The 15,751-nt window shown below is 36.0% G+C and overlaps 1 protein-coding gene across 1 annotated transcript in view; it reads left to right on the top strand.

The window, feature by feature from the left end:
• Nucleotides 1-7,333: 7,333 nt before the first annotated feature.
• Nucleotides 7,334-15,751, top strand: part of NDUFS4 (NADH dehydrogenase (ubiquinone) Fe-S protein 4, 18kDa (NADH-coenzyme Q reductase)) — a gene marked incomplete at its 5' end in the record, with an annotated part of 26,796 nt that continues 18,378 nt past the window's right edge. Inside the window, one exon of the mRNA XM_010180136.1 lies at nt 7,334-7,412. Within this exon, the coding sequence (XP_010178438.1) occupies nt 7,334-7,412 (79 nt within the window). The remainder of the gene's footprint in view (nt 7,413-15,751) is intronic.

Raw genomic sequence — 15,751 nt, 5'->3', positions numbered from 1 at the left:
ATGATTTCTTCTACAAAAATATTTAAATATTTTTGGGTCACTTTATTCTTAACATGTTAAACCTTTCTCAGAACTGTTTCTAGTCTGTTTTCTGTAATCAGGGAGAGACTACGGGCATACTTTGAGTCACATGGAGGTCTAGAACCATAGAATCATAGAATGTATTGGGTTGGAAGTGACCTTTAAGGATCATCCAGTCCAACCCCCCTGCAGTAAATGGGGTCAGTGTTACCAGATCAGGTTGCTTAGAGCCTCATCCAGCCTGACCTTGAAAATCTCCAGGGATGGGGGCTCTACCACCTCTCTGGGCAACCTGTTCCAGTGATCTATCACCCTCATATTGGAGAACTTTTTCCTAACATCCAACTTAAATCTACCTTTTTCTAGTTTAAAACCATTACCCCTCATCCTATTGCTACATGCCCTAGTGAACAGCTCTTCTCCAGATTTCTTATGGGCACTTCAGGTATTGGCAGGTTGCTACAAGGTCTCCCATGAGCCTTCTCTTCTCCAGACTGGAGAAACACTGGCATGACTTTGTTCAGAAGTTTAGTTGCAAATAATGACTTGAGTTTATGTCCAGGCACATGAGAAACAGTCTGGTATCAGCCTGGGACTTCCAGTGAACTGTTTCAGGATGTGCAGCCCTCACTTGCCAGCACACAGACTTGAACCCAGGCTAGCTCTGTAGATTTTTGCCTGAACTATTCCTCAGCTAAGCTACTTTCATCGTGTATATGCTTGTGCCCTCCTAATTGATGCTCCTACAAAGTGTAGCTGGAGACACTTGTGTAGCTCTGTAGGAGTAGGTTGAACATGCCTCTGCTTACTCTCTGGCCATTGTGGAGCCTTCAGAAGGGTTGTGCTGGCCTTTGTTGTGTACCTGGTGATGCCAGCTCAGTTAGCACCCAGAGGGCAGCTCAAATGTGCTCTGTTTGAGTCAGGGGCAGTGCAGGCCTGGCACTAAGTCAGAGCTAATTTTTCTCATTCCTTGTTGACCCTGAGAAAGCTGATTAAATGAGGGAAACTGATGGTGGGCAACTCAAGCCATGTCTTAACAGGGCTGACTTTTGTCCTGGAGACTTAAGTGGAGTGCCAGAAGTGGCTATATGCTCTGGTGCTACAGCAGTTCTGAAAGGACTACGACTGTGTTTGCCTGGTGCTGTGGTTCAGCTGAAACCTTGGTTGTCTGTAGATACATCAACAGCATTTTCCTGTCGGTGGAATAATTAAAGTAGAAAATTAAATAGCTAAAATTTGGTTGTTTTGTACTTAATAAAATATTTTCTACTTGAAAATTTAGCTAATTTAATATTTGTAAAGGCAGGTGAACTTAATATTTAGCCTTGAGGACATACACTAAGATGCAGGTCATGAGTCAAATGCTTAAGGCTATTTTCATGTTTATTCAGTGCATTTTTATGACCATTGCTTCTTTTCCTTATGTAGATTTGCCTGGTAGAAAAGCACGATCACTTCTTGCCCTGTTTTCCAAACATACACCTGGAAAATAATTATATATTTTTTGCATGTGAACTTTTTAGCAAGTAAAGGTAGTGTTTATTTAAATTTCTGTTTCAATTTTGATCTTTTTTGCCAGCTAATACAGAAATTTCAATAGTTTAGATTAAATAACTTGGTATTCCTTTCATCCATTCAAAAACTTAATTTACTGTGTTTATAATTTAACATCATTGTGTAGGCAAAGGAAAAATTATGATGTGCCAATATTGTCTGAGAATGTAAATATTTATAAATTGGGAACTTGCTTTTCCTCCAAACCCGGAAGTTACTCCTGCAGTTCATACTAGAAAATAGAACTATAGAAAATAGTCTCCACAGACAGGTTTTGGCATTATATTCTATATTTTGTTAGTGTTGGGATGTAATAAGAATAGTAAGTGTATCCTGGTAAAAATGAAATACCGTTGACTCAGTTAAGTTGTTGTCACTTTAATTACAATAGTGAATCTAATACCAAGGAAGTATTATCCCACTCTATTTAAGTTCATCTCTCACAAGTTCAACTTAACAAGCTGTCTTTGTACACATGCGTCATATTTGTGCTGAATACTGTTATCTGAACTGTATTTGACATGGTATAACAGGCAATCTTTAATATCTGTATTTTATATGAGAGAACATTATACTAGTTTGTTTTTAGTCTACTTAATTGCAGTGTGTGACTACATTGGGTGCTGTGGAAGTTCTGAGCTGGCAGTGTTTTTGTGTTCTTTTCTTTCAGAATTTAATGTCTTTCTGGTGGCTGTACTCTATGAAGCTTATGTTATTCCTGATAGATGCCATAATATTAAAAAGGTTGGTTTTCTAGGAATGATGGTCTGCTCAACGTATTGAAATGGCTCATCATGGCCTCTGCTTCTGCATACATGTATATGCACACCCACCGATGCCCTGGTCATTCAGTGTGAGAATAATTGAAACACCATTTAGACGTATTTTTTAATGAGTGCCTTAATTTTTGCTGAGACATACGAGATTTTCTTCAAGACTTTGTTTCATCTCTATGTTGTGATATGATTACCTGTGCTGTGATACCTGGTTTTCCTTAACATATCTCCAACAGTTGACCAAAAGGGGGTGCTAAGAGATCAAACAGTCACATGTGTTGTATGAAGAGGTTAAGGGACCTATTTTTTTATACAATTAATTAAATCTCAGTTATCAGATCAGGTAAATAAAAGTTTTCATATCTAGGTATTTTCTCAGCATTGATCCTTGTGGAAGGAAATTAATGACTTGTAAATATGGCTGCTTCACACATTCCACTAGGTTTGTGGAGGTTTCTTTGTGACATTTCCAGATGCTCTGCGGCAGGCATTCTCTTCTGTAAGACTTCCATTTATTTTTCCCATTTATGTTGATTAAGAAACCCAAAGCATATAGAGGCTAAGTGTAGGTTATTTAGCAGGTATTTAAGACATTAAAATTTGTAGAATTTGAGAGATGGAATACGGATAGCCAAAACTACCAAGATAAATGTTCAAGTCAGGTGCCTTAGTAACTTTCATCCTGATACCAAAAGAGGTTTCGCTGTCCATTTTTCACTGTTTTGCTTCTCCAGTTTGACAGAAGTGGTTAATGTCATCAGTAGAGCTGGGGCCCCTAATGTAGGAAGGCAAGACAAAACATGAGTATGTTTGCTGAAACAAGGAACTCTGCTATGTCTTTATCTCACAGTGGGGTAACATGGTTGAGAGAGCTGACACTGGTGTGAATATTGTACTGAAGACTGGAGAACTTCCAGGGGCTTCTTAATGGACCTCTCCGTTTGTGTAGCAGAGATGTGGAACTAGTTTGTGACTTTGCTGGAACAGCAGATGGTGATGGGAAGAGAGAACATGTTTCTTTTGGAAGACATGGGGTTAGATGATCATTTTCCAAGATACGTTATACCTATAGAAATTTTCAAACTGTACACATCCACATTTTCACTAATAGTCATGATTAATTCATTATGTGTTACTGAGCTAATGTAAGAGTCTTTTTATAAGTATTTAATAAGAAGACCATGAAGTATAGTCTTTGCCAACTTTCTACTCTTGTCTCTCTACTCAGTATGAAAGAAATTTTGATTTATGGGAGACTCTAAAATACAAATTGTAGCCATAAACCAGTCTAGAAGCAATGTTCAAGTCTATAATACCTCTCGAAAGAGCTGTGCACTGTGAAAGAAAAAGTGTACTTAAAGTTTTTAAAATTCCTAACACTGAAACACAGAAATGTCTTTAAAGTGTATTGTTTTATAGCAGATACTAAAGCAGAGTTCGTGCTGAAGCTGGACTATGATCAGATTGATGTTAAAGATAAAATGTATTATACAAAGTTACATTTTAAGTGAACTGTAGAAATTAGTGTAATGAAATTATAATAAATAGTAGAAATTACTAAATTATAGTAGTGTAAAATGATGATCTCATGGTGTTCCAAAGTTGCTGGTATTTCTAAGCTCCAGTTTACTTTCTTATGAGAGATGCAACAAATGGAAATATCTGTCATCTTTAAAGCAAAAGTGGTGTTTTATCTATTTTTTTTGGTAAATACTTCTGTGGACTTATGGTGCTAGTCCAAATGCCAATTTTCAAACACCTTTTAAACAGAAACTTCTTAACGAAAGTATGTTCTTTCCAACTAATTGCAATCCAGGGATGGACAGAAGGCTGGGCATTTAAGAAACATACACGGTTGCAAATTCTAGTAATAGTTGGGCTTTTTCTGGAATGGTGTAGTCAAGAGAAATTACTTTGAAAAATAATGAAGAGGAGCAGAAGTTGACTTAGGTTAGTGAACTATCTGTCTGCTTTTGTAGAAGAAGAGCTAAAATGTCATGGAGCTCTGTAGGGTGTGATGCCTTGCAATTTATCCCACTTGACAGAGACATCTTGTGCAAAAAAAAAAATCAGTTCCTCTGTATGCAGTGTAAAGGCATCTCAGAGAGAGATTCTGTTCACCTTTAATCTGATGGGCTTTCTACCCTGCCCTTACCTATTAACTAAAATGGAAGGAAATCTCTGTATTTTTTTTTCTGCAAATACAGTAATTTCCAGAATGAGCAATCATCTGAGTAAAAACTATGTCAAATGACATAATGCTGAGTGGAAATAGTTTTGGAAGGACATGAAACTTGTACTTTTCAAAGCTGTTTAGTGCTTTTCCAAATTTATTAAAAAAAAACAACAACCCAAACAAAAAACCAACCAAACAAAACCCAAACCAAAAAGAAGCTACCCAAAACCCCCCAAAAGTTCATCAAAACAAAACAGCAATCAAACTCAAACTAAATTGTGTTAATTTTTTTTCCAAATTGCATTTATATTACAAGAAAAGGTATGATTCTGATCAGCCTTATTATTTAAATCCTGGCATACTCAAATATTTTCATATTTATCGAACCTTAGATCCTTGCTCTGTGGAGAGAACTTACTGATACATAGTTTAGCTTATATTCTGTTCAGAAAGGACCAATTTGATTGTGTAATCCAATGTCCTTCACTGGCCGTATATTAAGTAGTATAGTAAATACTATACTTCACATGAAGCTCTGGATTACCTGCAAACATGCAAAAAAAAATCTTGAGCTTCACATGAAACTCTAGATTACCTGCAAAATACTATGATACTAAAATTCCTGGAATGGGGGAGAAACTAATTTTCCTTATACAGTGTTTTGCCTTGTTTAAGGTTGGAAATTCCAGCTTCTTGCCACTGGAACTCAGGTGCTACTGTTCAGAGGGCTTTTAGGATAACTTCTCTTAGTGTGTTTTTTTAATAAGGACCATCTAAGAACCATTTCTTGTAGCATACTGTAGTATCTGCATATTCTGTTTTCATGATGTATTGCTTTACATGTAGAAATTAAAAAATGGCAGCTGTGTTGAGCCAGAAGTTCTCTGGAAAGAGATTTTGAGCTAACAGAGTGATTTCGACATTTATGAAATTCTTGTGCTCCCTTGCACTTGAAAACTTCATATCATTCTTGAAAGTACCATTGCACACGATTTTGTCATTTTAAATAGCAATAGATATGCCTGTCTGTGTCACAAGGTTGGGTGATTCTATAAACTTTGTGCTTTGAGTTTGTTTTTCATGATGTGGAGATTTTTTGCAGTAGTTACTGGCAAATGGAAGGTAATTTAGTCGAGTGTAATCTGTGTTAGAAGTATGGATTTGTGCGAATCTGCATTTGAAATGCTACTGAACTGAACTTTGTTCCATTTCTTAGTTTTATAAAATTCTTGTGGCTTGCTTTTATAGTCAATAATTTCAAATTCCTTTCTATTTCTTTCAGTTTACTTTGTAGAAACTTTACAGTGCTAACATTGTCTGAAAATTGAATGTTTGTTTAGTTAATGTGTTAAATCTAGTGCAGCTAGATTAATTAAATTACTGACTTCATATCTTCAAATGCATTCTTACCAGAATTGACAAAAATTAGGGAGGGATTGAAGATTAGAAGCCACGGTACATGCGTATGTTGTGTGAACTGTTCCCATGGTTAGGTCTTGCTTGTTTCTATGCCTTAGAATATGGTAGAAGATAAGCTCTACAAGCTTTACATTATCTACAAGATAATGCTACAGGTTTTGAATGATTGCAGGTTTTCTGGTCCCAAGACACCTTTCATGTTACTCACTATTTAACGGTTCTGGTTTATGTGGGGAGGGGTTAGTTTTGATATTATTTCAGATTTTCTGAAAGTCTTGGAATTTGGCTTTAAAAGCTTAAATTATTTAAAGGTACTTATGGGTGGCTTCCTCAAAAATTAGGCAAACATTACCAGTAGTGTTAACTTAATAGAAAAGCTGGTTGTAAGTATCTCATAGGCCAAATCTCAAAGTTCATTTACATCTGCAAGCATGTCTGATTTACCAAATTAAGTAATCTTCTGATGAAGTGTTGAAAGTGGCTTAGTCCCTCTTACTGTTCAGTTGTCTATATTCTTGCATATTTGTGCCTCATTTGTTTAAAATGACCTTAATTAAATGTGAAGCCCAGTAGTAGCTCAGAAAAATAGGGCTTTTTGGCTTGTTTCACTTGTTCTTGCATTATTTTGCCAAAAGATGATTTGCACTCAAAGGGCCCAATCCTGATAGTAGTGACATAGTGCAAACTAAGGGCAAATTTTACTTCTTAATTCAGTGATTTGGAATTAGATTCTGTGTTTTCATCTGTACCTTGCAGGTTTAGTAATTATGCAAGAAGATTAATCATATTTCTTGGAAACTAATAAGCTGACCCATTATGATTTAGAAATGAAGTTAAATACTTGTGAGCTATGCCCACTGAAAAACAGAAAATTTTGTTTGAATTATCAGGTTAGGGTTTGTCTTGGTTTTTTTGGTTGGTTGTTGTTTTTTTTTTAAATTTGTTAATATTCCGTTGTTAAAGTGTAGAACTGGAGCTTTCCCATTACAAGTAGATTTAGGATTTTTTTCCTCTGATGCCATCGTTTTAAGGATCAGAATCCAGAATACTTACAGCAGCCTCATATTTTTCTGTCTGTTCGTGACAAACCAGCTACTGTACATTCATATAGAGCAGTACAGTCCTTGCCACTGGCAGTCTCTCTGTGACAGAGAGCCTGTAGGCTGACATAAAGTGCAGCCTGTTGTGAACTGCTAAGTGGGAGCCTGCCAAAAACTCAGCAGACAGAACTAATTGGGGAGAAAAAGGATTTTTGTGCCCTCATCTCTCCCTCTTCAATTTTTTTTACAAGACGGATATTGTTAAAGTAACTTGTTTATGTAAGATTTGTCTGCCTCTATTTTCTCATAGCATGAATCATTTTTTAACTTCAAGTCTTGCACCGCAGGTCACTGAGCACTTCCACATGGCGGCTGGCACAGGACCAAACTCAAGACACGCAACTCATCACAGTTGATGAAAAATTGGTAAGGCTTTTCTACTGCATACTGCTATGATACAGCCTTCAGGGTTATGTCTGCACAATAGGCATTCGGTATGGTATTCTGTGCTCTTCTAGGAAAGCCATATAAATGTGAACTACAAAGCAACATTCCTTCATACATTTTTATAAAAGGAAACATGAGTAAAACAGAAGTATGTGAAGGAAGTACAGCATTCAAATTGCTAAGCAATATGAAATTATGAGTACCTTGTTTATTACTATTATATTGTGGCCAAGGACCACTGTGAAATTTACTTTATTGCAAGTTTTTTCTTTCTGAAATCTGGATATATTTTCTGTGTAGTGAAATACACAGAATTTGCTGGCTTCCTGAAATTATCTTCATTAGGACCCATATTAATAAAGAAACTCTGTAAAGAAGCATCATGCAAAGTTATTGTTACTACACACATACACTCTAGCTTTTGAATATGTATGACGGTTAGATTACAACTAGGAACAAATGTATAACATTCTTCTGCTAATCAGTAGCAGATCAGAAATTTGGCAATCTTTTCTTGTAAGTTCTTCCATAATGTGTGGTCTGTTACTCTAGCTGCAACCTGACACTTATGTTTACATTATTCAATAGTACAATTTTTGTAAGACTTCTGGGTGGAATGCATCACAGCAGACGCATGCTTTTCATTGGTTTTCGTACTGCTTTTGAATCTTCAGGAAAAAAAATTCCCATCATATGTACCAGACGGCTCCTATTGCATGTACTTTCCTGTATCTGTGAAGCTATAGTAATTACTTAAGGAATATTTGGTATTTATATTTATAAATTGAACATTTGTAATGGTAACTACAAGTTGAGACAGCTGAAGTTTAACAGGCTATTGGGGAAAAAATCTGCATCTACTTAACAACTTTCTAGGGCAATTTTTTCTCAACCTTTACTATATAGATGTAGCAATAATAATCAAAACATGGGTAAAAAAAATCAGTTCCTTTGTAAACTTTTTTCCTGAATTTAAAAAGTAATAGTATAATTTCAGGTTTAAAAATTAGAAAAAAAATAATACTGTATTCTTGCAAACGTGATTATCTTGCTTAACGTGTATGTTACTCTGGCTGGCTGTAATAGTTCATGCTTTCAGTTGAGTTAAAGTGATACTAATCTGAAATACAACTATTCTGCTCTCTTAGTGTAAATGAATTGCAAGTTAAATGGTTATTTATAATGTCATTATATGTTCTTATCAAGTTGGAGGTGCTTATATCGTAGTTGCTGGGGTTGGATTTTTGGAGATCCCATCGTAGTAACCATTGAATAAATTTTTAAAAAATTTGATACATACAATGTATCCAATTGCTTATTTTATGCTCAGGTCTTTGAAGTATTAGGTTAAATGTCAGACTGAATATTATTTTCCTACAGTATTGTTCATGTAGGTGCATATTCTAGTTGCATAAATATCTTTTTTTGTTCAGATTACTGTAGGGCCTGAAACAGAATTATATAAAATTAGAATATAATTTTTAATTTTTCATGTGCAGACTTAGTTAAGTTTTTGAAAACGTTTCCATATGCCATAAAATGTCTTATTATTGATGTTCTATTAATGAGCAAAAATTTATATTGCAATTGAAGTGTTCACTGAGATTTGATGTTGATTTCAACTTTTTCAGGTTTAGGAGAAGTTCTCTAGACACCTATTAAACCTCATGAAAAAGTACAGTACTGTATTAACTTATTTTAGGTTATTGCAGTATATTTTCTAATTTTAAGTAGGATTAATTACAACCCACTAAAACTAACTCATTACATGAATGTTACGGGTTTTGAATAATGTTGTAAAGGGTAATAAAGCTATTCTTTCCATGCAAGTTGTAGTTCAACTGTATTCCAGAAGTTGATGCTTAACTTCTAATTAAAAAGACCCATCCTCTTGTGTTACTTGCAGATATGTACATCTTATTGTTAGAAATCATTAAATCATGTTTTGATGGATTTGTTGGCTTTGTCATTTTTTTCTAAAGCCTAACATCACCTTATGAGTAGTTTTTACATGCATATCAGAAAGAAGAAAAAAGAACAGGTGGAAGATGTGATTATCCTTGTTTGCCTTACTCCTCTTGTAACTTATTTTGAAACTGAGCTCTTCTGTGAGTTGATGTTTACACGGCTAGTGAGTAACACTGCAGTAATTGGAAACTTTTAACTGCATATTGTAGTTGAATTAATCTGTCTGTCTCCAGTGCTTTTTTAGACCTTGTATTCCTATGTGTACATGCATATGCTAGAACTTGATCAACATGGATTCCTTTGAATTATCTAGAGTCTATTTGGTTCTATAAGTACTACAATATTTCTTGTCTTGGGAAATATAAATGAAATGTAAGGACAAGGAGCATCCTGACATTGGAATTATTAAGCAGTAGTTGGTCACCTTACTGCAGCTCATCATGTGTTGAATACAACAGAAAAGCGAGTTCTAATAAAATAGTAGAAAATACAGTAGTTTAGTCCACATTCATTTTTCACATTAGAAAAAAAGTGGGCCTCTTAGATGTAAAAGGAGTTAAATGCTCAGCTTATATAGAATACACCCAAGAAATTGTATCTTTGTCTTAGTTACTAGCAATTTTCAGTGAATATTGAATAAAATAAATTTAAATTAACAATTTAATCTGAAGAAAGTAACATACAAAATGAACAAAGCTAAACAGAAATACAGTTCTTGCATCCCAGTTTGAATCTCTGGCCACCAATTAGGTCATATTCCAAGAGTCTGGATAAATAGCTGGGTGAAAAGTAGTCTCTCAAGACCCTGCTTGCATAAGGAAATTTAGGCTATAGAGGACAAAGGCTGTTGGCAGCAAATCTCCCTCAAGTAATGCTCGTAATTATTTAACTGTGAGTACATATGGAATAACATCATCATTATAAAAAGCTTCAGTGATTTTGCTTAAAATAGACATTTGAACTGTTTTAAATTACTGCGATTTGTTTCAGCTGTTGTAAGTAGGGTACATCAATACTGTTTGTTGTAGCTAGAAGTTGTCCAGTTCAGCACCTGTGCTTTAATCAGGCTTCCCAGTTAGTGCTGGTAATGCTGCACTGTGGGTGTCTAGCCTGGAGTTTCTATGGGCTGGGCACTTCTGTGAAAACTGCTGTTTGCAATTGAAAGATACATCCAAATATGTGCCAATAAAAGGACTTTTCTAGTGGTTAAATGATACCAACACTGCAAGAATGTTTCAAAATTAGAGCAACTGCCAGAAAATGTCCTTTGCATCTCCGAAGCAGAATATTCCACTGATAATGTATGTGCTGTATATGCTGTATCTTAAAGCAAAAATTACTGCAAGATCAGTTGTAGGATTTGGTCACTGGGGAGATGCTAGAAACATTGTGGAACTGTGGTTAAGGATCAGCTATTAGTTGCAGCCATCTCACAGATGTTTTTGTTCTGTATCAGGCCAATATAAAATAAGCTAAGTTGCTACACAGAGTTAAGAATTCAAGAGCAGTGCTATCAAGTGTAATTGAAATGGTACTAAAGTAGTTTTTGCAGTATTGTGAGAATTTCTAGGGATGGACTCTATGATAAGCATGACAGACTAACTAGAATGATGCTATTGACATTTCAGTTCCTGTCCTGAGATTGTTTTGTTTTGTCTATACTGTTGATTAACCTTTTTTTCAGTAATGGTTCAGAAGTCTTGGTACTGAACCTCAGCAGAGGGCCAGTTTTCTTCTGATTATAGACAAAACTCTATGTAATTCACTAGAGATAAACTTGCATACACCAAATTTGGCACAGAAAATCTGAACACCTTTTTGTGAATGAGTAGTTCATACACGATGTTCAACAGAAGCAGTAAACACTCTATACGGCAGCAGCTTAGGCCAGAACAGATTAATAAGTGTGCTTGATGGATGAAGGCTCTGGATATTGTTTAGCTGAACTTTAATAAACCCTTTGATAATGTTTCTCACAGCACTCTTCTGGACAAACTAGCTGCTCATGTCTTGGATGGGCCTACTCTTGACTGGGTAAGAGGGCCCATGGCATCCTGGCTTGTATCAGGAACAGTGTGGCCAGCAGGAGCAGGGAAGTGACCGTCCCCCTGTACTTGACACTGCTGAGGCCGCACCTCAAATACTGTGTTCAGTTTTGGGCCCCTCACTACAAGAAGGACATTGAGGTGCTGGAGTGTGTCCAGAGAAGGGCAATGAAGCTGGTGAAGGGTCTAGAGCACAAGAATTATGAGGAGCAGCTGAGGGAGTTGGGGCTGTTCAGCCTGGAGAAAAGGAAGCTGAGGGGAGACAAGTACCTGAAAGGAGGGTGTAGTGAGGTGTGGGTTGGTCTCTTCTCCCTCACAGCTAGGAAGGGGACAGGACAAGGGGAAATGGCCTCAAGTTGTGCCAGGGGAGGTTTAGATTGAATATTAGGAAAACTTTCTTCACCAAAAGGTTTGTCAAACAGTAGAATAGCCTGCCCAGGGCAGTGGTAGGTATTTAAAAGATGTACAGACATGACAGTTAGGGATATGGTTCAGTGGTGGACCTGGCAGTGTTAGGTTAATGGTTGGAGAATCTTAAGAGTCTTTTCCAACCTAAATGATTCTGTGATTCTAATAACTATTGTGAAATTGGTATCAAGAATCTTAGCAGCTTCCTCTTGGCTGTCCAAAGGTACCAGTTAGTATATGTTTTAAGTGTTTACTACTGGATAATCCAGAATAGCACTCTATTAATAGGATTCACACAACATGAACCTCTTCAGCAAAAAAGTTGCAGTAACATGCCAGTCTTTTTTTTTTGTTTTTTAGAAGACTGCGTTATTAGCAAACATCATGTGGTTTTTCCAGGATTGAGCCATAGTTTGTTCACCTTCATCCAAATCCCAATTTTGGTGAGGCTTAGAAATTAGTGAAATTGTATAATCTTCACTTGATTAGAGAAACATAGACTTAAATAAATAGTGATTATACTGCAGCTCAAAATACACAAACAAGTGAAAAATAGCCTGGAATGACGAAACATCTTTTAGAAATCTCAATCTGATAGTTCTACATTGCTGTGAAATAAAGAACATGGCAAATCAAGCTTTAATGTGTTTTTCAAACTGTGATCATTGCTAGGAGCCTTTCCCAAGACCAAGAGTAAATAATATGTTTTACTCTGAAAAACAAAGCAGTGATGTGTCACAGAATTGCATGCAAGACAGTGTGACATTGCATTTGAAGACTGTGTATAGGAAATGTTTTTTTGCAACTCAGTAAAGAGAAACACTTGGCAAACTATGTGCTTATTAAAGACAGGCTTACTAGATTTCCTTTTCTTGAAACTACTGTTCAGCCAAGAATTCTACAAGCATTACCACTGTGTTAGGTAATAACGATATAGTGGATGTCCTGTGTTTTGGTTTTTCAAAAATGCTGTTAGCCCCTAGTGGGTTATTCCTTGAGAGTGAGTTCAGGCTGTTCTTAAAGTAACTTAATGGGATAAAAGAATTGAAAATAATCTCTTATTCATTTAATCCACTCTAGGTGCAGTATTTATTCAACTGTTTACCATAAAGGATTCCATTCAGGACAGCATTCCTCTTTAGATGAGGAATGTAACCTAAATTTTTTGTGTGCGTTATATGTATAGCTCTGTGATAGGGAGCTGTCATATTCAAAGGATACAAAGGTACCAGGATGGAAGTCTGTGTGGGGGTTTGAACAGAGTTACTACCACCAGCTGTTCTCTCTCCTTAGCCTCAAATTTCTGTCTTGTAGGTTGTGATTCTTCTGTTTGTTTGGGTTTTTTCTCCTATTTAGATCAGCAGCTTGCATTTTCCTTTGGAATAGTGAGAAATTAATAAAAACATAGTCAAACCTGTTAAGTAAAATTCAGTTAATGAAAATGTTTTTCCCAACCTTTATGTTGCAGATACATTTTAAGAAACAGTTTCTAGCTTTTTCCAAAATGGCCTTGTATATGAAGCCTGTGATTTGGAGAAATACTTTCTTCCAACACAGTTGTGTCGAGTAAGCAGATGATCAATTTATTTGAGCTGTGTTGTACTTGAGATTCAAGATAACAGAAAAGTTGTTTGCTAGTAGTTTATAAAATACCTGATACAGTGTGTCTTGTCCCCTGATTTCACTTCAAATGGAGTACTTTGTGTTCAGTTTGCATTCAGTCATCCGCAGTTGAAACGTTTGACACTTGAATGTTACTAGTTTCCAGTGCAGAAGGCGTTTAAGGTATAAAACCACATTCTAGAATTATTTCAAAATTAAATGCATTCTTTCAAGAAAAGTCAAGCACTCAAAAGATAATTCTGTTTGCAAGTAAAAATACTTTTACTTCTACTTTAATAAAAGTGTCTAATTAAAGAGTGAACTTGCATGGAGTTACATACTTAAAGGCCTTTACTTTTTTGTGATCACTGATAGTTTGTGAATCTGTGTTTTTGCTGCAAAACATAATCTATTAAAAATGTGAAATTTAGTATTTCCAGGTTTCAGTGATTTTGGGGATGGTGGTAATCCTTCTCAGTGCATGTCCACCATCCTGGTCTGACAGAGTGTATATTTAGACAGTGATTTTTTTTGGTTTTGATTTAAATATTTTGGCAGATACTTGTTTATACTTTTGGCTAGTAGTTGCATTTGGTTTTAAATACAGTACTCAGGTAGCTCAGGTATAGGTGTGTGTGTAGTTACCAGATTATCTAGATATTTAAACATTTTCAGTACTGCAAATTCACTGTATTTTGCTGTTTGGCAATTAAATCCTTCTTCATATGGAACATTGTAGCTCAGTTCAGCCTATGCTGCTTGCTACAACTTGTTTTTGTAAGCAGCTGTAGTTTGATGAAGCTTGCAGTGGTTTAGAATACCCAGTTGGCTGGATACTGATAAAGAGCTTTCTGTAAGAATGTCCACGAGCAACAAGTTACTGCCTGTGATAAAGAAGCTTTCTGTAACTCGTGACAGTCCAAGTAAAAAGAATTGCCATCACCTTTAGCTGTCTTTTAAGAACAATAAATATTATTATGTGACTAAATTAGAGATAGGTTTATTATTCAGTGTTTAAAATGACACATTTTGCAAGTAGCAAAATACATAGTTGTATCAATGAGAGCAATTGAACTCTCATGCACATGTAGGTTTATTTTGGTTTTAGGATACGGTAAAAGATTTTGATTTCTTCCTCTTGAGAGCATTTCCTTTTGGTGCATGGCAGAGCTATCTATGCTGGGTCTTGGAAGGAGGAGTGTCTAAGATTGAGGTTACACAACCTTCTAACATCTCAAGTGTCTGTTTTGTCTGGGCTTCCTTCGTACAGCATTCTTGTGCAAAAATTTCAAGGCTTCAGTCTGGAGCACTGGGTCAAAGAATATCTCTCTTTGAAGGGTATGCAGGCTATTTTTTTGTTTCATTACATAGTATTTCATTTTCTATCAAAGAACACTGGTTTTGAAGAGCTTGCTATGATGACTGCTCAGAACAAATTAAAGGAGTATCATTGTGCCATGTTTAGTTTGTCTGGCTTCCAAAGGGTTATTCAACATGCAAATACTCATTTGGTTTTGTAAATTAAATATGCAAGCAGTTTTTCAACTCTGCTACAAAGAATATAAGTAAGCCATTGATACAGTCTAGTAATCAACAAGAGTAACAAGTAACTTCATTACTGGAGGTGCTTAGTTTAGCAGTTTTGCTTTTTTAAAAACTAGATAATACTTTCATTTTCTCATAAAACAAAACGATTGTCTGAAACTTTTCTAGAACACCTAAGTTAGTATTGCCTGTTATGAAATATTTCTGTGCATGACATGGAAACTTCTTGCTGTCTCAGGAATAGTGAAGAAACAATTCCTTGTAGAGTGCTTGCTTTTCTGTTCAGTCAGATGTGTCTTTCTGCATTTTTGTAGTATATCTAAGTTGTAGACTCGAGAAACAAATCCTAACCTAACTAATAAGGTTCTAGACACAGACTTGAAAGCTGTCTCTAGTCATGAAGTCCTAGCTGCATCAGTTTATAAAGTCAGAAAGGGAACATTTCACTTGTCTGGGAAGCCCTGCAGAGTAATCCTGTGTGAATCCTTGAACATCTTGGTCGTGCTGCAAGAGAGCTTGATGCCTCTTCAGTGCAACTTCTTTCTACTCAGATCAATGATGAAATGGAACCAGATGCAATTCCAGTTCTCAGTGGCTTGTTTATGAGGTATCTTTGAACTACTCTCATGGCTGTTTTCTCAAATTAGGAACATTGACCTGTGTTAGGTGGAGACATGGACCATGGAGAGAGTATCTGATGTTCAGATCCAGAGTTTCAATATGCAATTTAGTTCTTGTTTTGTGAAGCAT

Source organism: Mesitornis unicolor, unplaced genomic scaffold (genome assembly GCF_000695765.1).
Source record: "Mesitornis unicolor isolate BGI_N332 unplaced genomic scaffold, ASM69576v1 scaffold6170, whole genome shotgun sequence".
NCBI classification, from domain to species: domain Eukaryota; kingdom Metazoa; phylum Chordata; class Aves; order Mesitornithiformes; family Mesitornithidae; genus Mesitornis; species Mesitornis unicolor.
This window is presented reverse-complemented; position numbering and strand designations above follow the sequence as displayed.